Source organism: Schistocerca cancellata, chromosome 1 (genome assembly GCF_023864275.1).
Source record: "Schistocerca cancellata isolate TAMUIC-IGC-003103 chromosome 1, iqSchCanc2.1, whole genome shotgun sequence".
NCBI classification, from domain to species: Eukaryota; Metazoa; Arthropoda; class Insecta; order Orthoptera; family Acrididae; genus Schistocerca; species Schistocerca cancellata.
The window spans coordinates 884,058,593-884,079,170 of record NC_064626.1 but is presented as its reverse complement, the minus strand read 5'-3'; the positions used below and the strand labels follow the sequence as shown (position 1 = coordinate 884,079,170).

The 20,578-nt window shown below is 36.8% G+C and overlaps 1 protein-coding gene across 1 annotated transcript; it reads right to left on the bottom strand.

The window, feature by feature from the left end:
* Nucleotides 1-9,556: 9,556 nt before the first annotated feature.
* Nucleotides 9,557-11,916, bottom strand: LOC126111220 (major centromere autoantigen B-like). The gene is made up of 2 exons (XM_049915004.1): nucleotides 11,869-11,916; nucleotides 9,557-10,066 (listed from the first exon to the last, which is right to left on the bottom strand). The coding sequence occupies exons 1-2, from the start codon at nucleotides 11,914-11,916 to the stop codon at nucleotides 9,557-9,559; spliced, it is 558 nt and encodes a 185-aa protein (XP_049770961.1).
* Between the last annotated feature and the right edge of the window lie 8,662 nt (nucleotides 11,917-20,578).

Here is a 20,578-nt window from a genome sequence, read left to right as displayed (position 1 = left end):
TTTGCCTGCTTCATTTACTGCATTTTTATATTTTCTCCTTTTATCAATTAAATTCAATACTTCTTCTATTACCCAAGGATTTCTACTAGCCCTCGTCTTTTTAGCTACTTGATCCTCTACTGCCTTCACTACTTCATCCCTCAGAGCTACCCATTCTTCTGCTACTGTATTTCTTTCCCTCAATCTTGTCAATTTTTCCCTTATGCACTCCCTGAAACTCTGTACAACCTCTGGTTTAGTCAGTTTATCCAGGTCCCATCTCCTTAAATTCCCACCTTTTTCCAGTTTTTTCAGTTTTAATCTACAGGTCATAACCAAAAGATTGTGGTCAGGGTCCACATCTGCCCCTGGAAATGTCTTACAATTTAAAACCTGATTCCTAAATCTCTGTCTTACCATTATATAATCTATCTACCTTCTTGTATCTCCAAGATTCTTCCATGTATACAACCTTCTTTTATGATTCTTGAACCAAGTGTTAGCTATGATTAAGTTATGCTCTGTGCAAAATTCTACCAGGTGGCTTCTCCTTTCATTTCTTACCCCCAATCCATATTTCAACTACTACGTTTCCTTCTCTCCCTTTTCCTACTGCTGAATTCCAGTCACCCATGACTATTAAATTTTCGTCTCCCTTCACTATCGGGATAATTTCTCTTATTTCATCATACATTTCTTCAATTTCTACGTCATCTGCAGAGCTAGTTGGCATATAAACTTGTACTACTGTGGTAGGCATGGGCTTCATATCTATCTTGGCCACAATAATGCGTTCACTATGCTGTTTGTAGTAGCTTACCCGCATTCCTATTTTCCTATTCATTATTAAACTTACTTCTGCATTACCCCTATTTGATTTTGTGTTTATAACCCTGTAGTCACCTGACCAGAAGTCTTGTTCCTCCTGCCACCGATCTTCACTAATTCCCACTATATCTAACTTTAACCTATCCATTTCCCTTTTTAAATTTTCTAACCTACCTGCCCGATTAAGGGATCTGACATTCCATGCTCCGATCCGTAGAACGCCAGTTTTCTTTCTCCTGATAACGACATACTCTTGAGTAGTCCCCGCCTGGAGATCCAAATGGGGCACTATTTAACCTCCAGAATATTTTACCCAAGAGGACATCATCATCATTTAACCATACAGTAAAGCTGCATGCTCTTGGGAAAAATTACGGCCATAGTTTCCCCTTCCTTTCAGCCGTTCTCAGTACCAGCACAGCAAGGCCATTTTGGTTAGTGTTACAAGGCCAGATCAGTCAATCATCCAGACTGTTGCCCGTGCAACTACTGAAAAGGCTGCTGCCCCTCTTCAGGAACTACACGTTTGTCTGACCTCTCAACAGGTACCCCTCCATTGTAGTTGCACCTATGGTACAGCTATCTGTATTGACGAGACACGCAAGCCTCCCCACCAATGGCAAGGTCGATGGTTCATGGGGGGAGGGCAGAGCAGAGAAGGTTACATTTATTTAAGTAGTTCATAAGTATATTTTTTATTAAAGTCTCCAATATTTTGGAAAATACTGGAAGTAAAGCAATTGGCCTGTAATTTTCTAAATTTTCAACATCACTAATTTTTGTGAAGAGGTATGATTTTTGCTAGTTTCAGGTAGTCTGGGAAGCCGACAGTCTTGAAAGACTGGTTAATGATGTCAGTTAAAGGGGCTTCAATTCTGGCTATGCACGCTTTTAACACACAAAGTGGGTCATCGTCCAGTCCTGTTTGAGGATTTGTTTTTTAATTGTTTTATGGTACTGCTTACTTCTCTCTCGGTAGTGGGGAGCAGAACCATTGAATCTTTTATGTAATTTTGCACTGAATATCAGATCTGTTTGGCAATTTGCACTGCATGCCTTTTGCAACACTGGTGAAATATGAGATTATGAAGTTAGCCAGCTCTTTTCGATCACTGAGTGTATTGCTTGATTTCATGATTTTAGTGCTTGAGTGCCCATTTTTTTATTTCCAGTCTCACATTTAACTAATGTCCAAGCAGCTTTACTTTTGTTATTTGCATTTTTATCAGTTTGTTGTTAGCTGACTTTTTAGTTGCCTGAAGTACCTTTCTGTAGATTTTTTATAGTTTTTGTAATAGCTTATAAAAGCAGAGTCACTGCATGTATTCTTTATAGAGCTGAGTTGTCTGAAGGTTAGGGGCAGGTTTTGTAATCCCACTGGTAATCCATTTTGTTTTGCTCTGTGGTCCAACAGAAAGTATGACTTTGGGAAATTATTCTTCAAATCTGAACTTAAACAATGACATGAAATGACAGAACTTTTTGTTGGCATCTGTTTGTGCATATATGTTGTCTCAGGTTTTGCAATGTAACTGCACAGTAAAATTTTGCATGGCTGATTTGGAGTAGATTCTATTGCATGCATGTAGCTTGGTTGCTTTTCCTATAGGAACATATATTTGTGCAATTTGACAAAGATGACGTGAAAGCCCCAAATTTTTTAATAATAAGTCACAGTTTTCTGTGCCAGTATCAGTGGCTGTATGATCAGTAGTACAGGCTGAGTGTATCATTATCCTTGTTGCACAGGTGACTTGTGATGTCATTCCAAAGCTACATAAAACACTCAGAAAAGCTTTAGTAACATTATTTTTGCTGTGCTTATGTTAAGATTTCCACATAGCAGGATGTTACTTTTAGTGTTTGATGCCTGTTCTAGACTCTGCATTAGTTTTGCACAGAATATGTCACAGTCACCACTAGGAGAATGATATACACACAATATGACAAGTTTTTTGGAAACATTTTGAGATGATAGCTGTATTGCTGACACTTCAAAGTGTTTTTCTTCACCAAGAGAGACAATGTCACTTCTTACCTTATACTGGACCTCATTCTTAATATAAATACATGACCCTCCCCCTTTAATTGAAACTATACAATAAGAAGATGCTAGTATACAAGAGGGTAAAGTTACGTAGGCAATTTCACTTTCATTGCACCAGTGCTGAGTGATGCACATAACAGGGCTATTTAGGGTTTGCAAATCGACTTCAAGCTTCTGCATTTTGTTCTAGATACACTGAATGTATTGGTGGAACACTGTTAGACATTAATTGTGTTTGTATTGTTGATTTTTTGTTGTTGTAAAAGCGCAGCTACTTATGTGAAGTGCTTCACTGCAGTTATCACTAGACACTAATGCATTGTTTAAGCTTAAGCTCTAGAAGTATCAGCTACATTATTTGCATAAGACCATCAGCTGCTAAGCCAGTTTTTTTCTCTTTCAGGGCTGCTTGGATGTTGTTCTATGCTACCATTTACTCTAAACAAGCATTCCTAATACCTCTGATATTTAAAATTTTGTTTAAGTCACCTTTTTCTGCAACAGTTTCGCTTATTTTGTCACACAAAAGTTTTTTGCCTTAGAAATTTTAATGCAACCCATGTTTGGTATGAAGGCATCTGTCCAATTTACCTATATAAACTGCTCTACATTTTCCAAATGAAGCACACAACCATTTTGTTTTGATTTTCATTTTTTGAATCTCCTTGTTGACACACAAATTATACATTAGGTCATACCTACGAGGTAGTGTTGTTAACTATTGTGTTGCAAGATTTATTAACTTCTAAGAAGTTTTTCAGGCTTGCTAAGCAATTTTGCTCCTCGTTTCTTGCGATGTCGTTAGTACCAATTATGCACACAACATATTCATTTTCGTCTTCCATTTTTCCCTGCAGGTTAACATCGGTAAAGTTTTTCATGCTTGCACAAGGTTTCAATAATCCCATTGCTTGGAAGTCTTTGTTATTGTCTTGTAAAGCTCTTGCCAGGTTTCTACCATGGCTGTCCATTAGAAAAAGAACACTGTACCTTTTATCCAGTGTATTCTTGGTTCTGTTGTCATTGGCTGCAGTTTTGTTTGCTCCGACACTGTGTAGTTTACAAAGCTCATTGTCACTTTTTTTTTTTTTTTTAATTGAGATTGACTGTAACTCAGAAGAGAATATGATTTTCATGACGATAATATATGAAGACAATAAATTTTCTGCCTTTCAGATATACTCTAAATTTCTGGAACCCAAACATGGTTAATAGTTCCTTTTCAGAGACATAGTTCACCAGTTCATATCTGGGCAACAGTCTGCTACCAAAAGCAATTTTTCTATGTTGAGTCTTCCCACCCGTCATCCTCTCCTGCAACAAAACTGCCTCCACTCCATAATCTGAGCTTCCTCCCTTAACACAGAAAGTCCATCACATATTGGGGTATCTTACTGCTATTGAGACTGTTATTAATGGCTTCAAGTTCACGGTCACAATCAGCTCTTTAGCAACATATGAAACTCTTCTTCAATAATCTACACAAGTTAGGTGAATTTAGACTAAAATCACTGATATACTTTCTATAGAATGAATGTAACCAATGAGTTACTTCAATTATTTTCTGCTCTTTGGCTGGCGCCCTACATACAGCAACAGCCCTCTCTATTGGGTGCTATGCTTTTATGAGTCAGATGATAACCCAGCAGTTATGCTTACACAAATTTACTTGCTCGGCTTAAGTGTCACCCCTCCCCCATTCCTCCCAAATCATAAACTGCCTTGAACACATCCTCAAACAGCCCAAAGCATTAACTTCTCATTAATTCACTACCTAGTAAGTGATATAACGCTCTCACAAAAATAGCTACAGATATAGATGAAGCAAAAGACCCATTTCTAAAATACATCTTTTTGCTTTTCCTTTTTTTCTTTTTCTTTTTCTTTTTTTTAAAAAAGAAAGGTCATTGTGTAATGAAGCAGGGTTGCCCACTGCTCTCCTGTTTTGGTTTTACACTCCTTCAGTAACTTAGTTGAGCAATGACCTTTAATTTTTTTTTTTTTCATTTTCACTACCCAGATACCGACTACAGATTCTGTGGGCTTCAGCCTCATAGCACAGAATTCAGAAATAGTTTAAATAAAATTCCCCTAGTAAAATCTATTATTTCAGTACATTCTAATGTCTATTCTGAAAGTAATGAGCTAATTAGTTTTATTGAAAATGCATCCTAGTAAAAGTTATGAACAATGACGTATATTGTGCTATACATATTAAATAAATTTTCGAATGAGCTAATAGATCAAATTCAGCTGTAAGACTGCATCCAAAAGAAAGCCTAAATTTTACTGATTCCAGCAAAGTGTTTAAATTAACCTAAAGTCTACTAGTTAAATAGATATTAAGACATTGAAATCTGTAGCCTGTATGACTTTCAGTGCCAATTGTGACCAAATTACTGAATAATTCTGAGATCTGTTTTGATACTTTTGCTACCAATATTTTTATACGTAAAATGACTCCAGTCTCAACTTTGTAAGTGCATTAATTAAGAATTAAGTAAATCTGAATAAGTAAACATTATTGTTCAAGAGGGCTGCCATGGTTATAAGTCGGGAAGTCCCACTGCAAATGCATAAGTTAGTTCTGCGTATTTAAATTTATACAGCTCACTCATGTTATTTAAGTAATAAAACCCAATAGTTAACTTCAAAACCAATTAAAAAGGATCATTTTAACCCTGGGAAATTATAAACTACAATATATTAACAGAAATAGTCAAATATGCAAGCAATCGTCTATATAAGGTCCGAGCTGGTGCAGTTCTCGGTCAGATTCTCATGGAGCAAAAGTGCGGCAAGTCGGTGCTGGAATGTGATGTGATAATACTTGAAACAGAAGCTTAACTTTTCTGGTCGTTACCAAAAAAGTGTAATTGTATTCGGCTTTGAACATTTAATGCATATTGTGAACATTGTTAAAGACTTGAAGTTTTTGACCTACCTAATGTGACGACTATTAAGTGTAAGAGGCCTGGTCACATGAATATTGTGTGTGTGAGTGACAACAAATAAACCGCACTGTGGTTGCCATAAGTGTTCAACAATGAATAAGGTCTTGACTTTTGATTTTGGAAAACTTAATCTAGGATCCTGGCTTCTTAATTATAGTGTGATTTAGGTGAGATGGACGCAGCTACCGAGAAGACAACATTGAATAAGCAAAGCAAGGTTGGTCAGGAACACTGTGCACTATCTACTGGGAGAGGAAATGTTTCACTACATCTGGTTGTGACGTGAACTTTAAGTGGCACTAATGCAAGGATTCAGCCCGGTACGTTACAAGTGCACTTAATATTTTCCTCTGGCAGTTCCACTTGCCAAAATCCCATATCCCATATGTAAAGTCCACACTAGAAATAATCTTTACATTACAAAAATACTGCAGTAACTCATTCTTACTTGCAATATTAACTTCTGCCTATCTCTATCACACCTCATTCGAACATCTTTTGTGTTGTGGTCCTCACTGCTTCTTTATCTGCCATTGCGATAGGGAAAGATTTTACCTCATCTACTCCAAATCAGCCATGCAAAGTTTTCAATTTCCCAGATCTGTTTCAGAATACCTGTTTATATTTACATAATAAAACAGTAAGTTGTAATTTCTGTTTCTCACTTAAATAAATTATCTTACCCATCTTCTTTAGTACATATTTCTACACTCATCACATTCACTACAAGAAATCAATTCACAGGATAATATACACAGCCACACACGATGTCACAAAGCAACTTATGCTAAAACTATGTTCTCTGATGTTAAAACTCCAACAATGTCTCTCTTTTGATGAGCTTACTACATGTCCAAACATTTAATATGTTGCCAGAAACATTCAAAAATTGCAGACAAACTTGAGCCTGAATCTGATAATACTGTATTATCAATTTCACCCACACTGATATCAACAATGGTTTGAATCTCAGCATCAACTCATTTCAACCCTGTTTCTTTTAATAAATCATTTTCCATTTCCCTTCTGCTTCCCTCTTGCACTATACATATTCCCCTATCTTCAACCCATACTGAGAGGGATAATGCAGTGGTAAGCACACTGGACTCGCATTCAGGAGGAAAACAGTTCAAACCCACATCTGACCATCCTGATTTAGATTTTCTGTAAATTCCCTGAATTGCTTAAGGCAAATGCTAAGATCGTTCCTTCGAAAGGGCACAGCTACTTCCCTTCTCTATCTTTCCCTAATCTGAATTTGTGTTCTGTCTTTAATCACCTTATTGTCTAAAGGACATTAAAACTAATCTAATCCGCCCTCAGTCATGTATTCCACATCAGTATCCTCTTCAAACAAATCTTTCAATACATCCCTAACATCCTCTTTTCCACTTCATTATTCTACTTTTCTGGCAACTCTAAATTTTAATTTACTCCAATCCTTTGGCAATAAAGCTTTATGTATTTTTGTATTGAATATCCAATCAGTTAAGTTCTAGCTAGCCTCCTGTTTTTCTAACCAATCCCAATTAACATTATCATCCAGAACAGCATGCTCATCATTAAAGAAAACATGGATTTCAATTTGGTCCTCAGGGAAACTTTCAATAACAACATTCTTGTCACTGCTCCACAACTACAGACAACATCAACTCATTAATACTACAATGCAGCACAGAAGATTGATGTAGATGGTGGCATCACCAGTGGCTGCACATGGACATGGTGCAGAAGGCAGCATCATTGACATGTGGTGAGGACACCTCAGCACGGTCACTCAGCAGTGTGGAAGTGGGACAAGAACACATTAACATGGAAAATGAGTCAGTCAGGTGGCACTTGCACATGGCCACATAATGGTGACTGCACCATGGGCAAGGAATGGTATAGTTATCATGGCCCGTAAAATTGTCAGAAACATGCTGCAGGTCATATACCTTGCATCATAATAGCTGTGACACTATCTCATGGTTGTATTAGGCCAATGTGGATACACAGTGGCATCATAACTTGCCATAATACAATGCATAAATACTCTGTTGTTTCTGTTCTGTCTATAGCTCAGAGACCTCATGCCAACTATCAACTTCTAATGCCACAATACATACACTGGGGAAACATATCCCAACATACATTTAAATAAATGCTAATAGTAAGCTCTATCCCAGATGAACCAAACCACATTTTAGACAAGCAAACCAATTGCATGCTCACTGAAATCCTATTAACAGTAATAAGCAGTGATTGGATAAGCACACCATTTACAATATTTTGGCTCAACTATATCTAAGGATCAGTTGTATACTGTTGTCTTTTGGGTCATATAACATTTAAACACTGATATGGTTTAGCATAATAGTTAGTAAAATATTAATATGATTAAACGTGGGTTTATCAAAACATATTTAAAATCAGATCCATAAATAAAAAATGAAATGAGTAACTGGATTCCAAAGGATAATGCTGCAGCCCAGGTGCGGCTCCTAGTGAAGGGCTCTGAGGTGGAGGCACTGCAAAATATATGTTAAAATACATTTCTCAATAAAGTATTACAGAATTTAAATTATCAGGACACATTTCAAATATTTTCCACATGAAGAATGGCAGTGACTGTTTTTGGGACTGTTGATGTGATTTCTTTTTAACAGGTAGTAGTTAGTCTTAAGGTGCACCTTGCCATGCCTGTTAGCTCTATGTATAAGGGGCTCAGAGGTGTGGCTTCTACAGACTATAGCTCTTATTGGTCTCCTGAAGGCTAGACTAGCAGAGCCTAAGGATGTCCTACCAATTCTCATATGACTTTCACATTCCACTATTGACATAAATGGGAAATGAGCAGAGTTGCTGAAACTTCTCTGTCAAATCACTGTCACTGTAATGTCTATTATGCTTTTATTTGTCATTAATTGATGTTTAGTGCGAATGTTTTAGATAGTTTTTTGTTTTTGTTTTTCACCAGAGTGCACTACAGTATGGTAACGTTTCATCACCTAGTGAGAGATTCATGAATGAATAGAGGAAATATACAAAGGCAAAATTCACCATTACTATCATTAGCAAAACTACTTTTTGTGAATATATTTTGCCTGAGTTCTAGTGCATTTTATTTTCTTGCAAAAAATTGCAGCATACAATGATTGTCAAAACAGCAAAAATAAATTCAGTGTGCAGTTCATTAGACAAAAAAAGTAACTTGAGCTTGACACAAAGATAGTGAATTGTACAAATTTTAATGAAATGATCATAGACCATTTTGCAGTGCAGTAGATGAGATGAGCTTATTTCTTCTGTAAGAAAATGAATTAAAGTATGTAAGAAAAATGTGCATGTGTAAGTAATAAAAGGTAATTTATTTATTATACAGTAAAACCCCTTTTTAACGAATCTCAGGGTACCAAAAAATTTGTTCCTTAAAAGAGGGTTTTCCTTAAATAAGGGTTTATGTCAAAATGCACTAAATAAGTGTTCCAGAATCAAAATTGGAACCTAGGCTATTTAGACCATATAAATACTTCATAATCACAAACTCACCTTGTGCTGCATACAAAAATACAGTGAACACGAAAATGTTTCTTGGAAAATTTAAAACTACTCGATATATTAATAATACTTTTTTTTTTAAATTTCAAGATATTTTGGATGTTAGGTCACATCAAAAGTCATCAACTGGTATCTTGATTTAAAAGGAGAAAATTTCATTTAGCTAATGGCACTCAATGATTAGATATCACAATAATGAATAAAACTGCTATACTGTCTGTATTTCTGAAAAAAAATCTAGGAGAGTAGTCTGCTGCTTCCTTCCAGCACAGCATACTCCTAGAAGTTGTCGTTCCAGCTGGTTAATACTGTTAAGAACTGACTCATCCACAATGAAGGATGAGAAATACCTTCTAACACTCTCAAGTCCTTCCACAGCTGCAGAAAAACTTGGTGTTGGTGAGTCCACATTTTCATCATCATCATCATCCTCGTCACCACCACTGTCACCACCAATTTCAGTTTTTTCACCAATATCAGCAGCAAACAGCTCACTCATGTCCATAGTGGGTGTAGAAGTAAGTACATTATCATCACACAAAATAAAATCTTGGAATGTCACAGTCTCAGGAACATCTATAACATTCCAATCTTCTTCAGGGATATCGTCCTCCACAAACGATGTTGCACAACAACCAGCATTTGCAAAGCAATTTATGACAGTCTGCCGTGTGACTACATTCCAGAGCCAAGTAAAGCTGCAATCTTCGTGAGGGGGCTGGAAGATCACATTCAATGCAAAACCTAAAATGCAGGTATGTGTTGGGGAAGAAGATAGTAATTCCTTCAGATCTAGTGCGTTTTTGCCATATGTGGGTGCTCTTTCCTCGAAGGTAGGATGTATTCTTGAGAAACATTGTGTTAATGTGATTTTCTGGCCCCCCACGAAGATTGCAGCTTTACTTGGCTCTGTGAAGACGATTTACAGCTTCGTAAAGTGGGTATCTATCGGATTCCTTGCGGAAATTGTGAGAAGTCATACATAGGTCAAACAACGCACACCGTTCATGAAATGTGTGCGGAGAATCGAAGACACACATGCTTATTTCAGCCAGACAAGTCAGCTGTGGCCGAACATTGTATTGATACAGGGCATTCCATGAATTACAGTGATGTGAAGATTTTAACATCTACTTTTTTTGGGAATCTGTCTTCAAGGAAGCTATAGAGATTAGATTAGCTAATAATTTAATAAATAGAGATAATGGTTTTAATTTGGACAAATTATGGAATCCCGCTCTTTGGGTAATTAAACTGCAGAGAAGTTATCATGGTGTCACCGCCGCCGATCATACATCGATAAGCAAATCAAATGTCTGTATGCCTTCGCCACAGGCAGCGCATGTGTAAGCGTATTTCTCTGCCGCCAACCAGCATCTGTGACCTGCATGCGTGGTACCGCCACGGTGGAGGATATAAGGCCATGCTTGACATCTTGTCATCAGTCTTGTGACTCACTCTGAGAATGGCCAGACAATATGCGGCCAAAATATCAGTGGAAGAAATTTTATTTGCGTGGCTGCATGCCCAAAATTTAATGGATATGGCTCTAATAATTTGCAATGTTCAAAAAAGTTCCACTAAAACTCACTAAAGGATCAAGGTAACTCACTTACTGCTATCAGTTCTACTATTCACTAGTATAATATTAAATGGTCCAATCACATTAAACTGATTACTGCCCACATTTGATGTCAACATGCAATAATCGCTTGCTAATGGCAGGTGGAAGGATTAGCAGTGGAGAGTGTATGAAATGTGTTGAGGAGGCATGAAGTACACAGCAGTCATTGTCATTATGCAAAAGGGCATGCTCATTGGTTTTTAGGCCAAGGGTGGGTGGATGCATTCTCAAAATGGCTCAGTTTGTAAACTGTTCGTGGCTACCACGGTTTGAATATACTGTACATGCCAAAATGGTGCTATCCAAAACTGATGCCAAGGCAACTGTGATGCATCAGGTGTGAATGATGGCTGGAGAGATGTGTATGGATGAACAGATGTGCAACTGTTGAGCAACTGACTGCCCAGATGAACCAAGGGGCTACCGACATTGTCTCCTCAATGACTTTTCAGCGAACGTTTCTGCATAATGGCCTCTGCAGCAGGTGCCTTTTTCCTGCACCTAGGCTGACTGCTGTTCATTGGTGATGAAAACTGGAAATAGCACATGAAAACTGCAGCTGAATCCATTGAGTGGCAGGAGCTGACCTTTTCAGATGAATCACATTTTACCCTCACTGGACAGATAGCTGTTAGCATGTACAGTGTGAAACATCTGAAAGCACAGACCCTGGAACAATCATTGGAAGGGTCCTGGCTGGAAGCATTCTCTGGCTGATCTTGCAATTCTGGAAGGCACAATGGATAAATACAAGTATGTATCTATACTTGGGGATTATGTCCACCACTGCACACAGTTTTTCCTCAGCATGATGTCATCTAAATTTACATTTACATTTGCATCTAATACTGTGAACCACTGTGAAGCGCATGTGCCAGTTATTAGAGTTTACTTACATCTCCCATTGGTGGATAAATTGGCCCTTTTAATTCTGTGCTTCTCATTTTTTATATTATGCTCCACACGTGTGTGGATGGATATGTGTGTGTGTGCGAGTGTATACCTGTCCTTTTTTCCCCCTAAGGTAAGTCTTTCCGCTCCTGGGATTGGAATGACTCCTTACCCTCTCCCTTAAAACCCACATCCTTTCATCTTTCCCTCTCCTTCCCTCTTTCCTGACGAAGCAACCGGGGGTTGCGAAAGCTCGAAATTCTGTGTGTGTGTTTGTGTATTTTTTATTGTGCCTATCTACCAGCGCTTTCCCATTTGGTATATGTGTTTGCTGATCATACAGTCCATCCTCTTAATCTTGATGATTAGCACATGTATATTTTTAGACGTCTTACAGGATGGAAGAAATTACTGCCTCTTCTGATAACTGCAGGTAAAAGTCACACTTGTAAATAAAAATATTCTTGTGTCCATGATAAATCTTAATATATATGTATATGAGTAAAAATTACATGTCCTTTTTGTGTGAGATCTAAAACATAAGTACTCTTGAGCAAGATTGAAACAAAAGTTGTTAAAGAAATTGAATATTCCCCAGATATTGTTCTTTTGTTACAAAGATAATTTTAAAATCCTATCTTTGCCCTCTTCTGTGGCAGTATTACACTCCCCTCTGTTAACTATAATCTCTCGTACTATTATCAGGTCATCTGAACAAAAACCTGTGCCCAGTGGTTGGAAGAAAACACAGGTCATACCTGCCTACAAGAGGGTAGCAGAAATGATCCATAAACCTACTATCCAATGAACTTGACATCCACTTGTTGTAGAATCTTAGAACATATTCTGAGCTCAAACATAATAAGATATCTTGAATAGAATGATTTCCTCCATGCCAGCCAGCAGGGATTCTGAAAATATAGATCATGTGGAACCCAACACACCACTTTTCTCACAAGACATACTGAAAGCTTTGGCTGTCAGATAGCTGCAGTATTTCTTGATTGGTGAAATGCATTTGATTCAGTGCCATACCTGCATTTATTGTCAGAAGTACAATCAGTTGAGGTATCCAGTGAAATTTGTGACTGGATTAAGGACTTTTTGGTTAGGAGGACACAGCATGTTATCTTGGGTGGAGAGTCATCATCAGATGTAGAAGTAAACTTGGGTGTGCTCCAGGGAAGTGTGTTGGTTCCCTTGCTCTTCATGTTGTGTATTAATGGCCTCACAGACAACATTAATAGTAAACTCAGGCTTTTTGCAGATGATACAATTACCTATAATGAAGTACTATCTGAGAGAAGCTGCACAAATATTCAGTCTGATCTTGATAAGCTTTCAAAGTGTTGCAAAGACTGGCAACATTTGGTAAATGTTCAGGAATGTAAAATTGCATGCTTCGCAAAACTAAAAAATGTAGTATGCTTTGACCATAATATCAATGAATCACTCATGGATGAATCAATCATGGAATCAGCCAACTCATACAAATACCTGGGCATAAAACTTCTTTGGGACATGAAATGGGACAATCACATAGGCTGAGTTCAGGGTAAGACAGGTAGCAGACTTCAGTTCACTGGTAGAATGCTAGGGAAATGCAATCAGTCTACAGAGAGGATTGCTTACATATCCCTCATGTGACCCTCACTAGAATATTGTTCAAATGTGTGGGACCCATACAAAATAGGATTGACAGACCATATTGAACATATACTGAGAAGGGCAGCATGAATGCTCACAGTTTTTTTGACCCACAGGAAAAAGTCAAATAGACAATGAATGAAATGTACTTGCAGACTCTTGAAGATAGAAGTCAACTATCCTGAGAAAGCCTCCAAGGTTTGAAGACCTGGCTTTAAATGATGACCCTAGGAAGGTATTACAGAACCCTACATATAATAACCCCCATAAAGACCATGAGGACAAGATTAGATTAATTACAGCACACATGGAGGTATTTAAACTGTCATTATTCGTGTGCTCCATACATGAATGGAATGGGAAGCGATCCTAATAACTGGTACAGTGGGATTTATCCTCTTCCATGCACTTCCCACTGGTTTGCAGGCCATGGACATAGATGTAGATGCAAAATTATCCAAGAATTTGCTGATTAATCTAAAGCCCACAAAAGAATCTATGGTAGAGTAACCAGACAGGCTATAATTATGTAGAATGAGAATTTGATGGGATCCTCATCAAACAAAATGAAATCCACATGGAATGTTATAAAGGAAGATACTTGTAGCTCAATACCAAAAAGAAAGATGTATCTTTCACTCCAGAATGCTCCAAAGTCACAGATCCAAAATCAGTTGTGAAAAAATGCAATGAGTACTTCACTTCACTAACTGAAAACTTTATTCAAGTAAACTGTGAAGGACCAGTCCCATGCTGTCCCAGTAAGTTGGTGATCTTCAATGCTTCTACATATGTTCATGATCCTGATAAAATAATAAATAAAAGTAAATCATTAAGCAATAAAATGTCAGTTGGTCTAGCTGAAGTACCTTGCTTCATATTAAAAGCAATGCCATTAGCAAAAATTTTTGACCTCTATTTAGAAACAGCTGTCTTTCCAGATGTTCTGAAAATAGTAAATATTCACCAGTGATAAAATAAGTTTCTTCTGATATAAACTCACAAGGAACCTATTGAGCACAAGATCGCAAGGTCAACCTTCAGTAAGGCTCATTTGAAAGTGTTGTGTTAACAATTATGACAGGAAATTATTAGTTGCTAACAATTCACCATGTGCCTCAGGAGGGTGACAGAAAATGAGTGTCTGGTAGCTGCAGGTTCAAACATCGATAGGATGTGCATATTACACTTCATAGAATGGATAATGTCAACATTCAAGAAATGTTTAAAACAAACCATTAACTATCACCATGAACACCAAATGAAAAATGGTTTATCTCAGTGATCACAAAGGGTTTGCACCATCAAGATCAAAGGTGAACTCCTTGGGAGTTACAAACAATGCAGGACATTCAGCTAGATATCTACTCTTAAAGAATGCATATAGAATCATATTGCTGTAATGGAGTCAGTAGAACTGCTGGAATGTGATGGCATGCAACCAAATGTGAATAATCTGTAATAGATCTTATCATGAAAATGGCTACCCTTTAAGGTGTAGCTGCAACTAGTGTGATAGTATGTTTCGTAGGTACAGGAAAAACAAACATCCAGAGGCTAAAATTATTCATTAGTTCCAGGTGGTGCTAATTACAATGTCACACTCTTTTCAGAAGGGATAGTTTGCTCTAAAAGAGTATGATTTTTATATACAGACCAGGGACCAAGCAAAAGAAAGTTATTTTGACCATCTACTGGCCAAAAGCAGTGCTCATATCATAGCTGTAGTTCTCTATTACCCACTTTCCCACTCTTGCTTGCTATGATTTAAAAATTTCCTACTGCCCTTGCAAGATTTCACATCCAAGAATGAATCACAGGGGGCAGGCAACCTCCAACTTCTTGCAACACAATAAATAACTTTCCAGCCAATTTACCATACAGATTAACAGTCAGGATAATTGTATACAAATGCATTAAGGCATTGATTTGGTTGATCTTGATACAACTCTCTTACTACCTCTAATTTCCAGGGTTCCTTTCATGTACATGTCCTTTTCAAATCCTGATTGGTGGAGTTGAAAACAAATTCCTTGCTGAATGATTGGATATGTTCATCTATCTCATCTACAAATTTTCAGGCCAATTCTGTAGTTTGCTGTGCATCATCAAGTTGACTGTTTGTTTGAAATTTTGTTACCTTACAGCTTCCAATTCTGTAGCAATGTTTGAAGCTATACAACCATCCACTGCTTTTCTTGAAATCACTGTAATCTATGCCATATGCAATTTTATGTGCATAATGCAGTAGGTCACTATCATGCAGGTCCTGTAAATTGTATCAAGCACCCTTGAAATGTGAAGACACCAGTTTCTGTAAAAAGTGCACCTTGCCCTTCCTTGAATATCCACATTTTTCTCATGCATTACATGGACATGCTGTGGACTTATTCAATATTATTATTATTTCTATTTTTCTCAGGCCTTAGGTCTGGTTAAAAATGGAAAGTGACATGGACCTTCATCAAGCGTGACTTCCTTTTAACTGTACGGTATATGTTACACTGCATTTAGGAACTTTCGGGTTATTGAACACGTATCAATAATTACGGATTTCTGTAGTTGTATATATACGTTTGGATGTAGCTGTATTGTGTTGATGTACTGGTGGATATTGTGTGGTATGACTGCTGTAGTTGATAGTATAATCGGTATAATGTCAACTTTATCCTGATGCCACATGTCCTTGACTTCCTCAGCCAGTTGGATGTATTTTTCAATTTTTTCTCCTGTTTTCTTCTGTATATTTCTTGTATTGGGTATGGATATTTCGATTAGTTGTGTTAATTTCTTCTTTTTATTGGTGAGTATGATGTCAGGTTTGTTATGTGGTGTTGTTTTATCTGTTATAATGGTTCTAGTCTTGAAACTGCATTTGAAATGTGCAATGCTGGACTCAAAATAAGTGTGAGGGAAGAACTGCAAAGTGACTTAAGTAAAGCTAGACAATATGCAGAAATGCTGAAAAGTTTGATCAACTATATGGACCTTCCCACAGATATGCAAACAGGCAAACGAGAGTGTTTATATACTAGGCCTAAGAAAATCTCTTGACCTGTCTTAAATACCAATGTTTTTCGTGTTCCGCTAATGAATAAATACGATGTTCTAAGTGCAGACAGCTCAGAATCACGGACAAAAAATCTCAGTGTAACAGGTAACTGCTCGGAAAGATCTGTTGAACAAAAAAGTGCCAGCAGAAACACATTACCATCAAATACTATTAAACGAAAAAATCGTGTGAGAGCAACTTGCAATAAAACTGAACACAAGACAAAAAAGGAAACAGAAGAAGAAGGAAGAAATATACATATTATCGACGAGTCATGGCAAGGGACTGGCTACAATCATGTCTGATATGCAGTCTGAATATAAAGTGATTGGAATTTCGAAACCTGGTGCTCCTCTATGAGAAGTGCTGAAAAACTGTGAGAGTTCCGTGAAAAGTGATGTCAACTGTGTCATAATCGGAGGGGGAAACAATATCTATAAAAATGAAAGCAGCCTTGCTGTAAGAACAATGAAAGAATCGCTAGGAAAAATTTCACAGGCGAAGGTATTTGTTGTAAACATTCCCTACAGACATGACTTAACGGAAGACTCGTGTGTAAACAAAGGAATCATCGCGACAAATCGGAAATTCAGGAAGATTTGTAGCGGTTTTGTGCACACAACTTTCATTGAAGCAACCTAGATTATTTATGTGAGGAACAGAACTTTGAAGCCACTGGTATAGTTATGGACAGTCTTAAGTTAGTAACAGTATCCCTTCACAGGTCACCTAAGGGTATCATCAATGTATTTCTAGAAAAATTGGACATGCTGTTAGATGTACTAAGAGGGACCAGATGGTTGCATTATGACATAGTAATTGGTGGAGATCTGAATGCAGATTTTGATATAACAACACATAAACATACTGTGACTGAGTTGAAAAACCTTCTAAGACAGTGCAATTTGCACTCAATCAATAACAGGCCCACAAGAGATAAAGCATATCTTGACAATATTTTTGTCAACTTTAAAACTACAGAAGAAACATGTGCTGTTACAGCGTTTCCATTTTCAGATCATAACTCTGTATCTTTAAACTATACAAGTAGGTTCTGTATTGATAATAGTAATATTCCTAAGCCTGTCCCAAAAGTTATAATCGCCAGGCCTGTCACAGATGACAAAGTTGTTCAGCTCTGTAAGTCCTTTGCTGAGAGAGACTGGTTCAACCAATGTCATAGTGACACAAGTTATAGTCTTAGTGCTGATTTGTCAGGGAAACTATTATTTGAGAGATTTTTTAAAACATTTCTGACACAATTTAATGACAACATCCCCATAAAGAAATGCAAATTAACTGGCAAAGTTTTTACAAACAGGGCTACAAACAGACAAAATTCATGGTTCACTAAACAATTATCAAATATGAAAAACCAAGTTATAGTGTTGCACAATATATGTAGCAATCAGAAAACAGAACATGCCAGATTAGCCTATATAAAATGCAGGAATGAGTATAAAAAATCCATCGTGGAAGCCAAAAAAAGCACATAATTTCAATACCATTGATAATTCCACAAATAAGTGCAAAGCTGCATGGAAATTAATAAATGGTGTTGCTAAAGATGTGAGAAGCAAAAAAATTAATATAAGTCCCCAAAAATTCAATGATTTCTTTATTAAATCTGTTGAAAATGTAGGAAATACTATAATCAAACCTGATATCAGTTCATCAGAGTTACTTCCTCAAAATGTTTGCAGAACACCAACAGACACAGGTACATTTATGTTCTCCGAGGTCTCACCTAGTCATGTCCTAAGCATTGTAAAATGGATGAAATCTTCAGACAGTGTAGATATATATGACATATCCTGTAATTTACTAAAGAAAGTAATAGACTATATTGTGTACCCCTTAACATTCTGTATAAATAAATGCGTATCTGAAGGATATTTTCCCGAAGAACTCAAAGTGGCTAGGGTAATTCCAATATATAAAAAGGGAGATATGGACTCACCTTCCAGTTACAGACCAATCTCCATAGTCCCAGTTTTTTCTAAAATACTGGAATGTGTAATTTACCAACAGCTATCTGTCTATTTTGAAAAATTAGGAATAATTAGTGAATCTCAGTATGGTTTTAGGAAAAAGTTGTCTACTATGGATGCTATAGACTTTGTAGTCAAATACTTACATCAAGTGTTTGAGGATAAGGGCTATGCTCAACTCACATTTTGTGATCTAAGCAAATCTTTTGACTGTGTAAAGCATAAGCCACTCATAGAAAAACTGGAATTCTATGGCATTAGACATAACAGCCTTAAATTAATAAAATCATATCTTCAGAATCGTAAGCAAGTTGTTTGTGTAGGGAGAGAAATGTCGAGTAAAGAGCAAGTCAAGGTAGGTGTTCCGCAGGGATCTGTGCTGGGCCCCTTTTTGTTCCTGATAATGATAAATGATCTGCCGTCATTTATCAAGTCCACCACTGTGTTGTATGCAGATGATACAACATTTCTTCATGCTAGTGAGGATTTCGATAGCCTTAAAACTTGTGCAGAAAAGACAATTGACCAAGCATCCTATTGGTTCAAGGCAAATGGATTCCTGCTGAATGAAAACAAAACACAGCAGATGGTCTGTAGTTTTAGAGACAAGCTTCTGTCAGATGATCCAAGTTATGTCAAATTTTTGGGGGTATACATTGTTGATAAATTATCTTGGGGTCAACATGTACAATATATTAGTGGTAAATTGTCAAGAGTTATTTACCTGTTAAGGCGACTTATGGATTGTGTTCCTGAAAAATATGTTAGAACATCCTATTTTTCATTCTTTCAAAGTATAACAACATATGGAATTATTTTGTGGGGGAACTCTAGCTGTGTACATGACATATTAATACTGCAAAAAAAAGCTATTAGGATAATTACTGGTTCTGCACATAAGGCACACTGTAAACCATTGTTCTGCGAACAGAAAATCATGACTGTTATAAACTTGTACATATACTATGTTCTAATTTATACGAAGAAGAAATTACCAGAAACTAAAACCAGAGAAAATGTACACAGCCACAATACAAGAAGGAATAGGTGCCTCTATATTCCTTACCACAGATTGTCAAAGTCACTCAACAGCTATGAAATCATGGGGTACAAATTATTTAATAATCTTCCTCAATCTGTTCAAGAATTACCTGAACAATTATTCAAACAAACAATTCATGACTGGCTAGTCCTCCACCCATTATATGACATAAGATAATTTATCAACTGTAATATAATACTATAATGTTAACAAGAAACCTGTTGTTTCTTTCAAACTATCAATTGTATTTTAGTATGTATATGACGTTGTCTATTGCTGTAATGGCCGAATGACAATAAAATTATTATTATTATTATTATTATTATTATTATTGTTCCAGTATAATTTGTAGTCATCATTCTCCAGTACATTTTGTGGTGCATACTTGTATGTGGGAACGTGTTGTTTTATTAGTTTATGTTTTATGGCAAGTTGTTGATGTATTATTTTTGCTACATTGTCATGTCTTCTGGGGTATTCTGTATTTGCTAGTATTGTACATCCACTTGTGATGTGATCTACTGTTTCTATTTCTTGTATGCAAAGTCTGCATTTATCTGTTGTGGTATTGGGATCTTTAATAATATGCTTGCTGTAATATCTGGTGTTTATTGTTTGATCCTGTATTGCAATCATGAATCCTTCCATCTCACTGTATATATTGCCTTTTCTTAGCCATGTGTTGGATGCATCTTGATCGATGTGTGGCTGTGTTAGATGATATGGGTGCTTGCCATGTAGTGCCTTCCCCTTCCAATTTACTTTCTTCGTATCTGTTGATGTTATGTGATCTAAAGGGTTGTAGAAGTGGTTATGAAATTGCAGTGGTTTAGCCGATGTATTTATATGAGTGATTGCTTTGTGTATTTTGCTAGTTTCTGCTCGTTCTAGAAAGAACTTTCTTAAATTGTCTATCTGTCCATAATGTAGGTTTTTTATGTCAATGAATCCCCTTCCTCCTTCCTTTCTGCTTAATGTGAATC

Coding starts and splice junctions, on each gene's coding strand:
- LOC126111220 (XM_049915004.1), bottom strand. CDS start 11,916: ATGAGAAGCACAGAATTAAAAGGGCCAATTTATCCACCAATGGGAGAT. Junction 10,067..11,868: donor TTTATCCACCAATGGGAGAT/GTAAGTAAACTC, acceptor GTGATCTTCCAG/CCCCCTCACGAAGATTGCAG.